Source organism: Felis catus, chromosome A1 (genome assembly GCF_018350175.1).
Source record: "Felis catus isolate Fca126 chromosome A1, F.catus_Fca126_mat1.0, whole genome shotgun sequence".
NCBI lineage: Eukaryota > Metazoa > Chordata > Mammalia > Carnivora > Felidae > Felis > Felis catus.
Window position 1 is genome coordinate 108,204,123 of NC_058368.1, and position 17,251 is coordinate 108,221,373.

General features: G+C 38.6%; 1 protein-coding gene across 5 annotated transcripts in view; it reads left to right on the forward strand.

The window, feature by feature from the left end:
* The window catches only part of CDC42SE2 (CDC42 small effector 2), a 187,129-nt gene that overhangs the window by 140,830 nt on the left and 29,048 nt on the right, over positions 1-17,251 (forward strand). For all 5 annotated transcript variants that reach the window (XM_006927575.5, XM_006927576.5, XM_003980739.6 and 2 more), the window contains one exon: positions 10,546-10,888. In XM_006927575.5, coding sequence (XP_006927637.1) covers positions 10,835-10,888 — 54 coding nt within the window. In that variant the 5' untranslated portion in view covers positions 10,546-10,834. The remainder of the gene's footprint in view (positions 1-10,545; positions 10,889-17,251) is intronic.

The following is a 17,251-nucleotide window of genomic DNA, read 5'->3' on the forward strand; positions in this document are numbered from 1 at the left end:
TCTCCCTTGCCCATCCCCCAGCCAAAATCACAAAGGGAACTAGTTCCAGCCAGGGAACTTGCTTGCACCGCACATACACCCAACGCTGTGCTTCTGCGGATGATCCCTCCAGCGGGTCTGACTCTCTCCTGGTGCCACAGGGCCCATCCCGAAGCGGATTACCAAAGGAGTAGCGAGCTGAGTCTGCCCCTCCCGCCCCCGTGCACCTTGCCTATCCACCCCAGCTAATACGCCAGATCCCCAGCACCACAAGCCTGGCAGTGTGCAAGTAGCCCAGACAGGCCACACCACCCCACAGTGAATCCCGCCCCTAGGAGAGGGGAAGAGAAGGTACACACCAGTCTGACTGTGGCCCCACCCACCAACGCGAGTTATTCAAGACAGCACAAGGGAAGCGCCCTGAGGTTCCGCACCACTCCAGGGACTATCCAAAATGACCAAACAGGAGTATTCCCCTCAAAAGAATCTCCAGGAAATAACAACAGTTAACGAACTGATCAAAAAGGATTTAAACGATATAACAAGGTGAATTTAGAATAATAGTCATAAAATTAATCGCTGGGCTTGAAAACAGTATAGAGGACAGCAGAGAATCTCTTGCTACAGAGATCAAGGGACTAAGGAATAGACAGGAGGAGCTAAAAAATGCTATAAATGAGCTGCAAAGTAAAATGGAAACGACCATGGCTCGGATTGAAGAGGCAGAGGAGAGAATAGGTGAACTAGAAGATAAAATTACGGAAAAAGAGGAGGCTGAGAAAAAGAGACATAAAATAATCCAGGAGTATGAGGGGAAAATTAGAGAACTAAGTGATGCACTAAAGAGAAATAATCTATGCATGATTGGTATTCCAGAGGAGGAGGAGAGAGGGAAAGGTGCCGAAGGTGTACTTGAAGAAATCATAGCTGAGAACTTCCGTGATCTGGGGAATGAAAAAGGCATTGAAATCCAAGAGGCACAGAGAACTCCCTTCAGACGTAACTTGCATCAATCTTCTGCATGACATATCATAGTGAAACTGGCAAAGTACAAGGATAAAGAGAAAATTCTGAGAGCAGCGAGGGATAAACGTGCCCTAACATATAAAGGGAGACCTATAAGACTCGTGACCGATCTCTCTACTGAAACTTGGCAGGCCAGAAAGGAATGGCAGGAGATCTTCAATGTGATGAACAGAAAAAATATACAGCCGAGAATCCTTTATCCAGCAAGTCTGTCATTCAGAATAGAAGGAGAGATAAAGGTCTTCGCAAACAAACAAAAACTGAAGGAATTCGTCACCACTAAACCAGCCCTACAAGAGATCCTAAGGGGGATCCTGTGAGACAAAGTACCAGAGACATCGCTACAAGCATAAAACATACAGACATCACAATGACTCTAAACCCGTATCTTTCTATAATAACACTGAATGTAAATGGACTAAATGCGTCAACCAAAAGACATAGGGTATCAGAATGGATAAAAAAACCAAGACCCATCTATTTGCTGTCTACAAGAGATTCATTTTAGACCTGAGGACACCTTCAGATTGAGAGTGAGGGGATGGAGAACTATCTATCATGCTACTGGAAGCCAAAAGAAAGCTGGAGTAGCCATACTTATACCAGACAAACTAGACTTTAAATTAAAGGCTGTAACAAGAGATGAAGAAGGGCATTATATAATAATTACAGGGTTTACCCATCAGGAAGAACTAACAATTATAAATGTCTATGCGCCGAGTACAGGAACCCCCAAATATATAAAACAATCACAAGCATAAGCAACTTTATTGATAAGAATGTGGTAATTGCAGGGGACTTTAACACTCCACTTACAGAAATGGATAGATCATCTAGACACACAGTCAATAAAGAAACAAGGGCCCTGAATGATATATTGGATCAGATAGACTTGACAGATATATTGAGAACTCTGCATCCCAAAGCAACAGAATATACTTTCTTCTTGAGTGCACATGGAACATTCTCCAAGATAGATTACATACTGGGTCACAAAACAGCCCTTTATAAGTATACAAGAATTGAAATCATACCATGCATGCTTTCAGACCACAATGCTATGAAGCTTGAAACCAACCATAGGAAAAAGTCTGGAAAACTTCCAAAATCATGCAAGTTAAAGAACACCCTACTAAAGAATGAGTGGGTCAACCAGGCAATTAGAGAAGAAATTAAAAAATATATGGAAACAAATGGAAATGAAAATACAACAATCCAAACGGTTTGGGATGCAGCAAAGGCAGTCCTGAGAGGAAAATACATTGCAATCCGGGCCTATCTCAAGAAACAAGAAAAATCCTCAATACAAAATCTAACAGCACACCTAAAGGAAATAGAAGCAGAACAGCAAAGACAGCCTAAACCCAGCAGAAGAAAAGAAATAATAAAGATCAGAGCAGAAATAAACAATATAGAATCTAAAAAAAACTGTAGAGTAGATCAATGAAACCAAGAGCTGGATTTTTGAAAAAATAAACAAAATTGATAAACCTCTAGCCAGGCTTCTCAAAAAGAAAAGGGAGATGACCCAAACAGATAAAATCATGAATGAAAATGGAATTATTACAACCAATCCCTCAGAGATACAAGCAATTATCAGGGAATACTGTGAAAAATTATATGCCAACAAACTGGACAACCTGGAAGAAATGGACAAATTCCTAAACACCCACACACTTCTAAAACTCAATCAGGAGGAAGTAGAAAGCTTGAACAGATCCATAACCAGCAAAGAAATTGAATCGGTTATCAAAAATCTCCCAACAAATAAGAGTCCAGGACCAGATGGCTTCCCAGGGGAGTTCTACCAGACATTTAAAGCAGAAATAATACCTATCCTTATCAAGCTATTCCAAAAATAGAAAGGGAAGGAAAACCTCCAGAGTCATTCTATGAAGCCAGTATTACTTTGATTCCTAAACCAGACAGAGACCCAGTAAAAAAAAGAGAACTACAGGCCAATATCCCTGATGAATATGGACGCAAAAATTCTCAATAAGATACTAGCAAATCGAATTCAACAGCATATACAAAGAATTATTCACCATGATCAAGTGGGATTCATTCCTGGGATGCAGGGCTGGTTCAACATTCGCAAATCAATCAACGTGATACATCACATTAATATAAGAAAAGATAAGAACCATATGATCCTGTCAATCGATGCAGAAAAGGCATTTGACAAAATTCAGCAACCTTCATAAAAACCCTCGAGAAAGTCGGGATAGAAGGAACATACTTAAAGATCATAAAAGCCATTTATGAAAAGCCCACAGCTAACAGCATCCTCAATGGGGGAAAACTGAGAGCTTTTTCCCTGAGATCAGGAACACCACAGGGATGTCCACTCTCACCGCTGTTGTTTAACATAGTGTTGGAAGTTCTAGCATCAGCAGTCAGACAACAAAAGGAAATCAAAGGCCTCAAAATTGGCAAATATGAAGTTAAGCTTTCACTTTTTGTAGATGACATGATATTATACGTGGAAAATCCGATAGACTCCACCAAAAGTCTTCTAGAACTGATACATGAATTCACCAAAATTGTAGGATACAAAATCAATGTACAGAAATCAGTTGCATTCTTATACACTAATAATGAAGCAACAGAAAGACAAACTGATCCCATTCACAATTGCACCAAGAAGCATAAAATACCTAGGAATAAACCTAACCAAAGACGTAAAAGATCTGTATGCTGAAAACTATAGAAAGCTTATGAAGGAAATTGAAGAAGATATAAAGAAATGGAAAAACATTTCATGCTCATGGATTGGAAGAATAAATGTCAAAATGTCAATACTACCCAAAGCTATCTACACATTCAGTGCAATCCCAATCAAAATTGCACCAGCATTCTTCTCAAAACTAGAACAAGCAATCCTAAAATTCATATGGAACCACAAAAGGCCCCGAATAGCCAAAGTAATTGTGAACAAGACCAAAGCAGGAGGCATCACAATCCCAGACTTTAGCCTCTACTATAAAGCTGTCATCATCAAGACAGCATGGTATTGGCACAAAAACAGACACATAGACCAATGGAATAGAATAGAAACCCCAGAACTAGACCCACAAACATATGGCCAACTCATCTTTGACAAAGCAGGAAAGAACATCCAATGGAAGAAAGACAGCCTCTTTAACAAATGGTGCTGGGAGAACTGGACAGCAACATGCAGAAGGTTGAAACTAGACCACTTTCTCACACCATTCACAAAATAAACTCAAAATGGATGAAGGACCTGAATGTGAGACAGGAAACCATCAAAACCCTGGAGGAGAAAGCAGGAAAAGACCTCTCTGACCTCAGCCGTAGCAATCTCTTACTCGACACATCCCCAAAGGCAAGGGAATTAAAAGAAAAAAATGAACTACTGGGACCTTATGAAGATAAAAAGCTTCTGCACAGCAAAGGCAACAACCAACAAAACTAAAAGGCAACCAACGGAATGGGAAAAGATATTTTCAAATGACATATCGGACAAAGGGCTAGTATCCAAAATCTATAAAGAGCTCACCAAACTCCACACCCGAAAAACAAATAACCCAGTGAAGAAATGGGCAGAAAACATGAATAGACACTTCTCTAAAGAAGACATCCGGATGGCCAACAGGCACATGAAAAGATGCTGAACGTCGCTCCTCATCAGGGAAGTACAAATCAAAACCACACTCAGCTATCGCCTCACGCCAGTCAGAGTGACCAAAATGAACAAATCAGGAGACTATAGATGCTGGAGAGGATGTGGAGAAACGGGAACCCTCTTGCACTGTTGGTGGGAATGCAAACTGGTGCATCCACTCTGGAAAACACTGTGGAGGCTCCTCAAAAAATTAAAAATAGACCTACCCTATGACCCAGCAATAGCACTGCTAGGAATTTACCCAAAGGATACAGGAGTACTGATGCATAGGGGCACTTGTACCCCAATGTTTATAGCAGCACTCTCAACAATAGCCAAATTATGGAAAGAGCCTAAATGTCCATCAACTGATGAATGGATAAAGAAATTGTGGTTTATATACACATTGGAGTACTACGTGGCAATGAGAAAGAACGAAATATGGCCCTTTGTAGCCACGTGTGTGGAATTGGAGAATGTGGTGCTAAGTGAAATAAGCCATACAGAGAAAGACAGATACCATATGTTTTCACTCTTAGGTGAATCCTGAGAAACTTAACAGAAACCCATTGGGGAGGGGAAGGAAAAAAAAAAGTTAGAGTGGGAGGGAGCCAAAGCATAAGAGCCTCTTAAAAACTGAGAACATGGGTGCCTGGGTGGCTCAGTCGGTGAAGCATCCGACTTCAACTCAGGTCACGATCTGATTGTTTAAAATTTAATTTATTGGGGCGCCTGGGTGGCGCAGTCGGTTAAGTGTCCGACTTCAGTCAGGTACGATCTCGCGGTCCGTGAGTTCGAGCCCCGCATCAGGCTCTGGGCTGATGGCTCGGAGCCTGGAGCCTGCTTCCGATTCTGTCTGTCTGTCTGTCTCTCTCTCTCTCTCTCTCTCTCTCTCTCTCTCTCTCTCTGCCCCTCCCCCATTCATGCTCTGTCTCTCTCTCTCTCAAAAATAAATAAACATTTAAAAAAAATTAAAAAAACCCAAACAACTGGGAACAAACTGAGTGTTGATGGGGGGTGGGAGGGAGGAGAGGGTGGGTGATGGGTATTAAGGAGGGCACCTTTTGGGATGAGCACTGGGTGTTGTATGGAAACCAATTTGACAATAAATTTCATATATTGGAAAAAAATAAAAATTAAAATAATCTACAAAAAAGAAATTGTTTAGCTAAATATGTTTCTCATTTTCCTGTTTTTTTTAGAATGTTTATGTTTAAGTGGGGGGCACACGAGCAGGTGAGGTACAGAGACGGGGGATAGAGAATCCGAAGGAAGCTCTGCACGGACAGCAGAGAGCCCAATGCAGGGCTCAAACTCATAAAGTGCAAGATCATGACCTGAGCCGAAGTTGGACACTCAACCAACTGAGCCAGCTAGGTGCCCCTCTGTGTCTTAAATCAAGGCTTTATTGTTGTTTCTTTGGAAGTTTATCTAAGAAACAGTTTTACTGTGGGTAGGATGTTCTTTACATTGTTATAGCAATCGTTTTCATACAAGTATAAAGCGAATGTCTGTAGCATTTAAGTGCAGAAAGTGAGGAGGAGAGGAAGCTGATCGTGGAGAATACTACCACAGTTTTTTATTCATGCCAATCTCTTTAAAAATCAAGAGACCAGCTTTCAATTCAAGGAAGCTCTGCTCAGTTTATAAATGGCCAGATAATTCACTGCAAGCTTTACTAAAATTTTGTATCTTGTGAATCTCTGTGTTTGTGAAATACTCTCTGGTCTGTAGACCAGTCTGACCCCTTACATGTCCAGCATATGCTGAGCTGTGTTTCAAGCCAAGTGTAGATTTTGATGTTGTTGCAACATCATGTTGCACGTTTTAAGCAACTGGCAGTTCAAGAAATGAAAGTAACTATAGTATATATATTATTAGTGACATTTTTTGTGATAAATTTAGTACTTCTCTCAAGATGGGTATGTATAAATATTTTAAGTCTATACACTTCCGAAAAATAATTCTAAAGAGGAAGTTTAAGAAAAGCAAGAAGATGGAAAATGTATTGGCATGACGTTCCAAGGCATGTTTGAACCATTTTTAGAGTTATGTATTTACTTAACAAATACACATCTGTGGAGTTGCAAATAACCTCTTGGTCTGAAAGTATGTTTCTCCAGATGTATTATCTAGGTGGAAATAACTTCAGCTGTTTATCCTTTTCAAAAACAAAGCACAGATTAGTGTACTTCAAAAAAAATAATTCTTCAACTAAACATGAAGGAATCTTGTGAATGTCATTTTCAAAGTACTACCTGAGAGTGGGAAATTGTATATTTTAAAATTCACAAATTAATGAATAGCTGTGCTTTAAATGGGAAGGAATTTTGAATTTGGTAAAATGTGGCCTAATGAAATATTATGGATTGTAAATTAGGAAGCCGTTTATTATTTTGAAGTATTAAACAGAAAGCACACTTGGTTAAAAGGAGAAAAAACCACAACACCTCCCAATCCAAAATTAATATTTAAAGGTGGTTTCTGAAAAACATAATTTCCAGATAAGGAAACTTACCTGACTTTATATGTAGGTAAGAAAATTAAATTAAACAGTAGTTTTAAACATCAGATTTCAGGATGGAGCTAGAGTGTATAATGCTAAGTGAAATAAGTCAGATAAAGACAAATACCATATGATTTCACTTACATGTGGAATTTAAGAAACCAAACAGATGAACTTGGGGAAGGGAAGAAAAAATAAAAGAAGGTAAAAAGAGAGAGGGCGGAAAACTATAAGAGACTTTACTATAAAGAACAAAGTGAGGGTTGCTGGAGGGGAGGTGGCGGGGGGGGTGGGTGGGTGGGGGAATGGCCTAAATGGATGATGGGCAGTAAGGATGGTGCCTGTTGGGATGAACATTGGGTGTTGTATGTAAGTGATGAACCACTAAGTTCTCCTTCTGAAACCAATATTATACTATATGTCAACTAATTTGAATTTAAATAAAAACTTGGAACAAAAAACAATTAACCTCATATTTCAATAGATTTGCAGTTTTACCATGTCTGTTTGTGTTGCAACAATGATGAGCGTAAAGAATTTTCAGTTTTAAACAGAGATGTATGGAACTGGTTAAAAGATACGTCATTTCACAAAGACTTTTTTATCTTTAAAATTTTTTTAAATTTCTAATTGAAGTATAGTTGACATAGTTTCTGGCTTACAGCATAGAGATTGGACAGTTACATACTTTATGAAATTCTTGTCACAAGTATGGTTGCCATGTGTCATCACACAAAGTTATTACTTTATTATTGACTGTATTCCCTCTGCCATGCTTGTTTCCTCTCAGTGACTTATTTTACAGTGACATCTTGTCTTTGATTCAGGGTGGGATTAAACTTCTTAAATGCAACACTGAAATAATGTTCATGTTATTGTGAATTTAACTCTTTCCTGTTATATTCTTCCTAAGAAGGAAGTAAGTGAAACATAATGTTCTTCTGAGCCTTTAAACCTTCATATTATTTACCTACTTCAGTGGACAGAATCAATTGTAACACTGCCACTTCTTTGTTTTGGAAGTTTGAGTGAGATGAGGAATGTTCATCCTTGCTTGAAAATAAATCTTCCTGTTCTGAATTGTTAACTATGGCAAGAATGTGAATTTTCTTCCTTCTCATCTTTCTCTTTCAATGTAGGCTTAAATCTTAACATGTCATTTTTCTGTGGTATGTTAGGAGACTTGTTTTCTGGACTTTGTAGAAGCAGAGTACCACATTTGTGACATAAACATAAGATGCATTTATCTTTACTGAAGATCTTCATGTGTATGAATATAAAAATTACTATTATTCCTGTTATACGAGTCCTGGTTTTGGAGACAGTGAAAAGGAGGAATGTTATTTCACTTAATGTTCAGGGCCTGTGATGGTTTATGATTTATAGTTTGCATAGCTTATAAATTTATGATAACTTTTTCAAAAATTTATAAACATATGATACCTGTTTGACTGCTTGGGACAAAGATGTTAACAGATCTTTGAGGAATATTGTTAATGCATCTTTGGTCTTTGATCTTTTCATTTCCAGGATGGCTTTTTTCTTCATTGTATCTGAGCCAAAGTCAGATGCTTTAATCAAGCTGAGCCACCCCGGCACCCCTAAAACTTCGTATCCCGTCTTCCTGGAAATTTTTCCTAACATTTGTTGCCTTTGCTTCTCACCTTTCACTCACTTCTTAACCCACTCTAATCTGATTTCTGCACATACTACTTTACTGAAACAGATGTAACCAGGGCCATGTAACTGCTGCCCTTTCTTCTTCTTCATCGTTGTCTTCTTTTTTAAAAATGTTTATTTATTTGAGAGAGAGAGAGAGAGAGCATGCGTGTATATGTACACTCAAGAGAGAGCAGGGGAGGGGCAGGGAGAGAGGAAGAGAGAATCCCAAGCAGACTCCTTGCTGCCCATATTCTAATGGCCTCTTTTCTCTCTTTGCTCTCTCCATGTCAGTTAATTATGTTATCTCCTTCCTCTTTGAAGCAGGATCACCAAAGTAGCTGGTTTTCCTCCTCTCTCTCTCTCTCTCTCTCTCTCTCTCTCTCTCTCTCTCTCTCTCTCTCTCTCTCTCTGATAGCACTCAGATATTCTTGGTAGACTTTTCTTTCTCTACCCATCAGTTAAATGCTCCTAACTTGCTTACTTAGTAACTCACTTACCTAACTAACTTAATAATGCTTACTTAGAGTTCTCTATTAGATTCTCTTTGCTTTTCATGACACTGCTTTCTTTATTATTTTATGCTACTTTAGAATTTCAGATTCATTGCTTCATTTATCATCTCTTGATAATTCAAGGAATTTTCTTTGGTTTCAAAGCTGTATATCCAGTGGTCTACCGGCCATCTTCACATGATAATTGTACTAGACTGCAGGTGATATAAATCCACTTCAGTGTAGCTTCAGGCTGCAGAGAGAGAGAAACACTGCCTCACAAAAACAGAGCTCAGGCCCATAGGTCACACTAGTCTTAGGGATGACAGGAAGCAGAAATTCATGTCATCTAAATTTTCTCCTCTGTCTTGTCTGCTTGTCAGCATTATTATCTCAGAATGGTCATCTACATGAAGTTTGGAATTTAGTTGGCTAAAGCCTTAAAATCAACATCTTGGCAGTCAAGAAGAAAAGATAGCTTCACTCTTAGCCCAAGTCCACAAAGAATATTGGCAGACATGTATTCTGATCGACTCAGCTTGGTTGACTACCAGTGGGATATAAACTATTTTTACTGACACTGATTGTGGTGATGGTGGTGGCAGGGATCTAATGTCTTAATTCACAAAATGAGTAAGAAGAATTGATTGCTGTACCAGTTATTTCTGGGTTGTTTTTGAAATCAGTGTTCAAGTGAAGAAACATGAAAATGATCAGTATTTCTGCCTGGAATTTGAGACTTTTATATGGCAGTCATAGTGTTGTAGTTAGTGATTAGATAAATTTGTTAGAATAATTAATACTTTTATAGTTATAAAATAGGGTGCCTAATGAAAGCAAGGGTTTCTGTTTTATTTCACTGCTATATTCTTAATACCTAACGCTCAAAAAAAGTGTTCAAAAATTTTTGTGGTGTGCCTGGGTGCCCCACTTGGTTAAGCGTCCTACTTTTGATTTCAGCTTAGGTCATGATCTTGCAGTTTGTGAGATCCAACCCCACTGGGACTCTGCACTGATAGCGTGGGGGCTGCTTGGGATTCTCTCCCTTCCTCTCTTTGCCCCTACCCTGCTCACGTGCTCAAAGTAAAAAAATAAACATTAAAAATTTTTTGTCAAATATCAGATTATTAAAATCTTGATTTTTTTTTCAATGCTTATGTTGTAGGGAAATATTTTTATCACAGATTGAGAAAATAAAAGCATCTAACGATCAGTAAAATAACTTGTTTTCTTTTTTTTTTTTTTTTTTTTTTTAGATTACCTGTTAGAGGCCTTGAGTCAAGACAAGAATTTTTGTACCTTCCTGGTGGTTCAGAAACAAGTTTCTGTAGAGCCAGAAGCAAAGAAAGAAAGACAGTTTGACTTTCTTCATTGAATTATCTGTATAAGATACTTGACTTCCAGGAGCAAAAACACAGAGAAGTAATAAAATTATTTTTTTGGCATCTTTGGACATTCAGCATCTCAAGGAGCGTGCTTTGTGAAGCTTCCTGAGCTAAGATTCAAGAACTTCATTGGTGCTCATTTATACTGTGGACTATAAGCATGAGTGAATTCTGGTTATGTTTCAACTGCTGTATTGCAGAACAGCCTCAGCCTGTAAGTATGATGTAATATGTGTACAGATTGGGTGGGGTGCTTATTAAACATACCACTGGTTCTTAAGCTGAGAATCAGGACTGTAGCAGTAATTGGAGGGCAGATCTCAGGAGTGTCAGAAAGTAGTTTAGGGGAACTCTGAACATCTGGTTAGGAAAAAAAAAAAACACACCTGTTTTTTGGGTAAATACTATGTGTCAAGAACTGTGCTAGATCATTGTACATGAGTGAGGATGTTGTCCTCCTCTACCGAGTACATGGCTTCTAGAGGAACAGTGAGAGGTGGAGACTCCAATTTGAGGTAAAACAGTAGAGTTGGCCTTGGAAGTTAGCAGGTGGAGGGTGTGGCAGCCAGACTGCGTTTACATCTTTCTTGACCTACCACCTCTTTTTCCTCACAGTACCTCTGAGGAAGATACCATTATCCTTATTATTCAGTTGAAATAGATTGAGTTTTTCGCTCAAAGTCCTATAGAGAGTAAGTGGTCTTAGCTGACTTTTTTGGTACATGCCCCACTTTTGTGCCTTCTAACCTGTACACTCATATTGTTACCTCTTCCTAAATCTTGCCCTCCAAAGTCTCATTTTCTTTTCATCTTTTAAGATGTGTACATCAAATAACCTCTATAAAATCTCCACCAGCTTTTTCCTGACTTAGCCATTACCTCATCTTTATTCCTACTAGCTCCTTAGTTCATTTTTCTGTTATGACATGGAGCTTCTGCATGGTAAATAACCCTTGTGCAGTCTCGCTACCACACTTTTAATTCTTTAGGGACCCTGACTATATTTACTTTGTATTTTCAGGATCAGATCTATTACCTTGGAGAATGTAGCTATAGATGCCAGCTGGTTAGCCAGGTGGGGTGGCTGGCTGGCTGAATAAGTGAGTTTGTATTGTTTGGTTTACACTTATAAGACCATAAAAGGAACAATGAGGTGTAATCTTAAAGTCTTCTCAGATATTTTCTGAGCCTTTTCCAGGGCATGTGCAATCACTTTTAAATTTTTTCTTGGGTATACATGCAGTGATTTTTGAATGTCTTAGTCTTTTATGTCTGGTTCCACAAGGGGGTAAAAATGAAGGGATTTGGGGGGAGAGGAGAAAGGATGCCAGCTTTTAAATCCCCTACAAGTGGCTGAACCAGAAGGGGAGGTACAAGGGCTGCTCACCTCTTTGCTCTTTTGTGATGAGAAGCACAGGTAATTAGAGGACAGATTGATTTTTGCCCACCCTGGCTCTGCAAGGTGTGGTAAGCTGCTCTGCACAGCTAGGAGTGGGGGGATGGGTAGCTGCTACTCTAGTAAGAACTGAGATTGAGGGGAAATTAACTGTAGTTTATCTTCCAAGTCTTCCCTGGAGGTTGCAAGCCTTGAACAGACTCCAGAGTTCTAAAATAGTTCTGTCAAGACGGATTTTGCCAATGCATTTGTTGTGTTTGGATGCAGATTCCTTGTGCCATTTACTCTGCCATTTCCCCTTTTACAACTTTTATAATTTTGTTTTTTACATTTGACTCTTTGATCCATGAAGTATGGAAGATTCTTTTGTGTGGTGTGAGGTAGGGGTCTGTTCTTTCATGCTAATCAGCTGTCTAAAGACAGTTTGTTTATTTAAAAAATTTTTCTAATGTATATTTATTTTTGAGATAGAGACCAGAGTGCAAGCAGGGGAGGGGCAGAGAGAGAGGGAGATGCAGAATCTGAAGCAGGCTCTAGGCTCTGAGCTGTCAGCACAGAGTCCGATGAGGGGCTCGAATTCACAAACCGCGAGATCATGACCTGAAGTCAGATGCTTAACCGACTGAGACACCCAGTAGCATCTACAGACAGTTTATTAAATAATCTTTGTATTAGTGATTTGGAATGTCACTTTTACTATATACTATGTTTTTTCATATATTTCAGGGTCCATTCCTGAAGTCTCTTTTTTCTTTTGGTTTTATTCATAATGGTTACATCTGTGTCACTCCCATACTGCTTTAATTGCTGTAGTTACTAAGTAAATTTTTGCTGTATCATAGAGGATATCTATTCCATAGATACTGTTTTTCAACTATGTTGGTAATATTTTGTTAGGTAGCTGGTTTTTATATGGTTCCTTATTAGGTTTTTCTTTATATAAAATATTTCATAACCCATATTTTTTAATTAAAATTTTTTTTCAAATGTTTATTATTTTTGAGAGAGAGTGTGTGTGTGTGTGGGTGGCAGAGAATGAGAGGGAGACACAGAATCTGAAACAGTCTCCAGGCTCTGAGCTGTCAGCACAGAGCCTGATGTGGGCCTCGAACTCCCTAACTGTGAGATCATGAACTGAGCTGAAGTTAGAAGCTTAACTGACTGAGCCACCTAGGCACCCCTTTAAAAATTTTTTTTAATGTTTATTTATTTTTGAGAAACAGTGGGAGACAGAGCATGGGTGGGGGAGGAGCAGACAGACACACACACACACACACACACACACACACACACACACACACACAATCCGAAGCAGGCTCCAGGCTCTGAGCTGTCAGCGCATAGCCTAAAGTGGGGCTTGAACTCACAGATTGTGAGATCATGACCTGAGCCGAAGTCATACATTCAACTCCCTGAACCACCCACACTCCCCTATAATGCGTATTTCTAATCCCAACAGGTGTTTACTTTAGGATTGCATTATATATAGAGTGTAATTGGGTGAGAATTGATGTCTTCAGAATTCTGGACAATCCCTTTGAGAAACATACCATATGTTTCCATTTACATAAACCTTTTAATATTCTTTTAGAAAAGCTTTAAAACTTCATCATTCATCATCAGTTCATCATTTTGCACATTTCTTGTTAGATTTGTTCTAAATATTTTAGGGTCTTTTAATACTGTTGTGAATCGAACTGTTTTTCTATTACATTTTCTAATAGAATTTTACTAGTATATAGGAAATAAAAAATTTTTATCCACTAATCTTTTAACCAGACAACTTATTGAACACTTTATATTTTCAAAATATCTTTTATGGTAACAATGTTTTTTTTTTAGTCTTTTTCTAGTAAGTAAATCTTTTGTCCTGTTGCTGTCTTACTGCATTAACTAAGACCCCCAGTATAACGTTGAATAGTGCCAGTGATGTGTGAACATCATTGCTTTTCCTGACTTTAATGGGAAAGGTTCTAATTTAAACATAATATGAATATATATTTTAGTGAATGTGTGTTTACCTGTACATTTAAGTTATTGTGTGTAATTTGTTATAAATGATACTATCAAGGATTACATTTCCACCAGTTTTAAAAATTATGGAATTTTTGAATTGTGGGTATATTGTTTTATGCCTTGTAATATTTTGTTGAGAGTCAGATATAGTAGCGAGTAAAGGAACTGAAGGGAACAGGCCAACTTATGTTTATCTGTCTGGGTGTTAGGCCATGTTTACTGTAGTTGTTGGTGTCAGAAGATAAAATTTCCTCTGGCATATTGGTTTTTGTGCCATATTTTCTTTGCATTTGCTTGGAGACTTCTTAAGATCTGAGATGTCTACTTCTTTCAGTTGTATTCTCCTGTTACATAGAAGCCTTATTGATGTCTTGTTAAGGTGTGGGGTACAATAGTTTGTCATGATTGTAGCCTTTGTTAAGAACAAAATGCCGTGTCTTACTTAAAAATACCTACTTTTCTCTCTCTTTGTTGAAGCACAAGGAGATGTTTCTTTGATCTTCAATTGAGTATATAGTAGAGTTCCTTGAGGTGAAACTAAGACTGGGCCCCCTGAAGTACTTAACTCTCAGACTCGTGTACATTCCTCTTCCAGTAATTCATCACTTAGAGTTTAGGCCTTCCTACACTGGTCCTGGGTACCCAGAAGTTCCTCATCATGGGTTTCTGCTCCAGTAAGTTGTGACTTTCTGTGTTTGTCTATCTGGTTTTGGGGGCAGCAGTTCTGTGATCTCAGTTTGATGATGATCTCAGTAAGAAGAGCTATTTGTTTTCAGTTTGTTCAACTCTTTCCTTGAGTGTGGAAGGGAGTGAATCTTGCCACGCTCTTTACATGCTGGCTTGGAAACCAGAAGTCGGTGTTGCTATCATTTTTAACATTGACTTTTTCATTGTCATTATTCATAATGTAAATAGTAAAGTGAGTCCTGTTCCAGTATGTGATGTGGGTATAAGCACTAATAGCTAAAATAGAAAAATATAGGTTAGGAGAGTAGACCACAGGAGCATAAAGCCTTGGAATTGAAAGTATGAAACTCGAGAAATACATTTTCTGTTACTCAGAGGATTTACATACACCTTGAGTTTTTTGCACACATACAACACGTCAGTATTCTGTTATTGTTTAATAATAGATATTTGCATGAAATATTCCATCATAAGAATTCCATGGGCATATGAGTTCTTATTTTTGGCTTGCCAAGAAAAAGAACACAAAACTTAACAAGGCCATGTGGCTGTTACAGTTCAAGAATACCTTGCTTATTGGCCTCAGAAAAACATTTAAAGGATGCACTAATAGCTTTATGTATTTATAGCCTTCAAAAACATATCCTTGAAGTTCTATGAGACGTATCAAGAGTGCCTTGTTTGAAAGCTGCTTGGTCATCTCTGAAGTTTTCTAAAGTATTTACTGAAATTAAGTGCTGCATGCCAACTCTCCCACTCGTTCTTTGCCACCGCCTGCTCTTGCACATTCCACGTATGAAAAAGAAACAACCCAATATGGGAAGAAAACAGATGCATTTTTCTGTGTAGTGGCACAAGATCATACTTTTTCTTCCCACTCATTCACTTCACAGTGCAGTACAGAGAATAAAGGAGTCTCAAATTTTTTGAGCCATGGCAATCCTAACTTTTCAAGTTGACTATATTCTATTAATGTTGTAGTTACTGTTATTAGATATAGCTACAGTAATAAACTTGGATGGTTGCTGCTTTGTAACTTAATTTTCTTTAAAAAAAAAATGAAAAGATCTGTCAGATCTTTTTAGGGCTCTAGTGATTCTTTACTTAGTATTGTGCGTTAGAGTACTGGAGGGCTTCTTTTTTCCTCCAGCTTTATTTAAGTATAAGTGGTATACAAAAAACTGCACATAATAATGTATGCAGTCTGGTGAATTTGGACATATGCATACACTTGTGTTACCATCGCCACAATCAAGGTAATAAACTTCTAAGGTATCCTCAAAATAGTGAATATTAATTACAACCCTCCCCCACTTTTCCATTTATATTACATGCCTTCCACTTATAATATTTCATCACATATTTTGTTAATGCTATTTGTCTCTGAAATGTGTTACTTTAATTAGGCCTATACACACAGTTAATGTATGCTACTGCATATACTATCACACCAGTTCTTTCTGCAGTAAACTAGGTAGTGATGGCAGGCATTGTTTCTGTCTTAGCTTTCAGTCTAGTAAAGGAGAAACCTAGTGAATAAATAAGTGTTTGTGATGTCAGCTGAGGAGAACTGCTCTGTGGAAAAGGAAATCAGGGAGCAGAGATAGAGGAGAAATAGGGGTGTTAAGAGTATACAGGAAAGGCCCGTCTGGTGAAGTGATATTTAAGCAAAGATGGAGGGGAATAAAACACATGATCCTTAGGTTGGAGCATGCAGTCAGAGGGACTGAGAGTGCATGGCTCTGCAAGTGCAGAGTTTGTGTGTGTGACAGGAGCATCAGAGAAGGCAGAGTGGCTGTGAGCCCAGGGAACAGTGCTGGGAGATGAGGTCGGGGAGGTTGCTGAGGGCCTGCTCCTATATGGCCTTTCAGGCCATGAAAAGACTTCATGGTTTCTGTTCTTTATGAAATGGGAAATCATTGAATGGTTTTGAACAAAACAAGTGGAAGAACATGGTCTTTTTGTAATGTTTTGAATGTTGCTTTCTGTAAGCCCAGACTCAGAGTTAGCCGTGACTGACCATACTGTTAAGCTCTGGACTGGTGAGTAGTTGCCTTCTCTGTGCACACTCACCCAGAGGTTCCTCATCAGCCTGTAGTGTGTCGAACAATGAGGCTGTTAGAAAAGCCCTCAGTGGCTCTTCTTCCTGTCATTTTTGTTGTTGTTCTCATGTAGTTTTAATGTATAGTTGAGTGTGTGTGTGTGTGTGTGTGTGTGTGTGTGGTGGTGGTGATGGTGGTGGTGGAGGTGTTGCTGGACTGACCACAACAAAACAAAGATTATCGTGCTCCATGTTCTCAAGGGTTTCAAGTTTCTTCAAAGGAAATAGTTGAGGTATTGGAAGGGGTGGCTTGGGTCACTAGACAGTTCGGAATTATTAAGAAGACCATAGATATCCTCACAAGCATCAAAGCCATTACTGCAGCCTCCTAAAATGAACTAACAATTCTGTGAAAAGCCAGTAGAGGAAACTCTAGC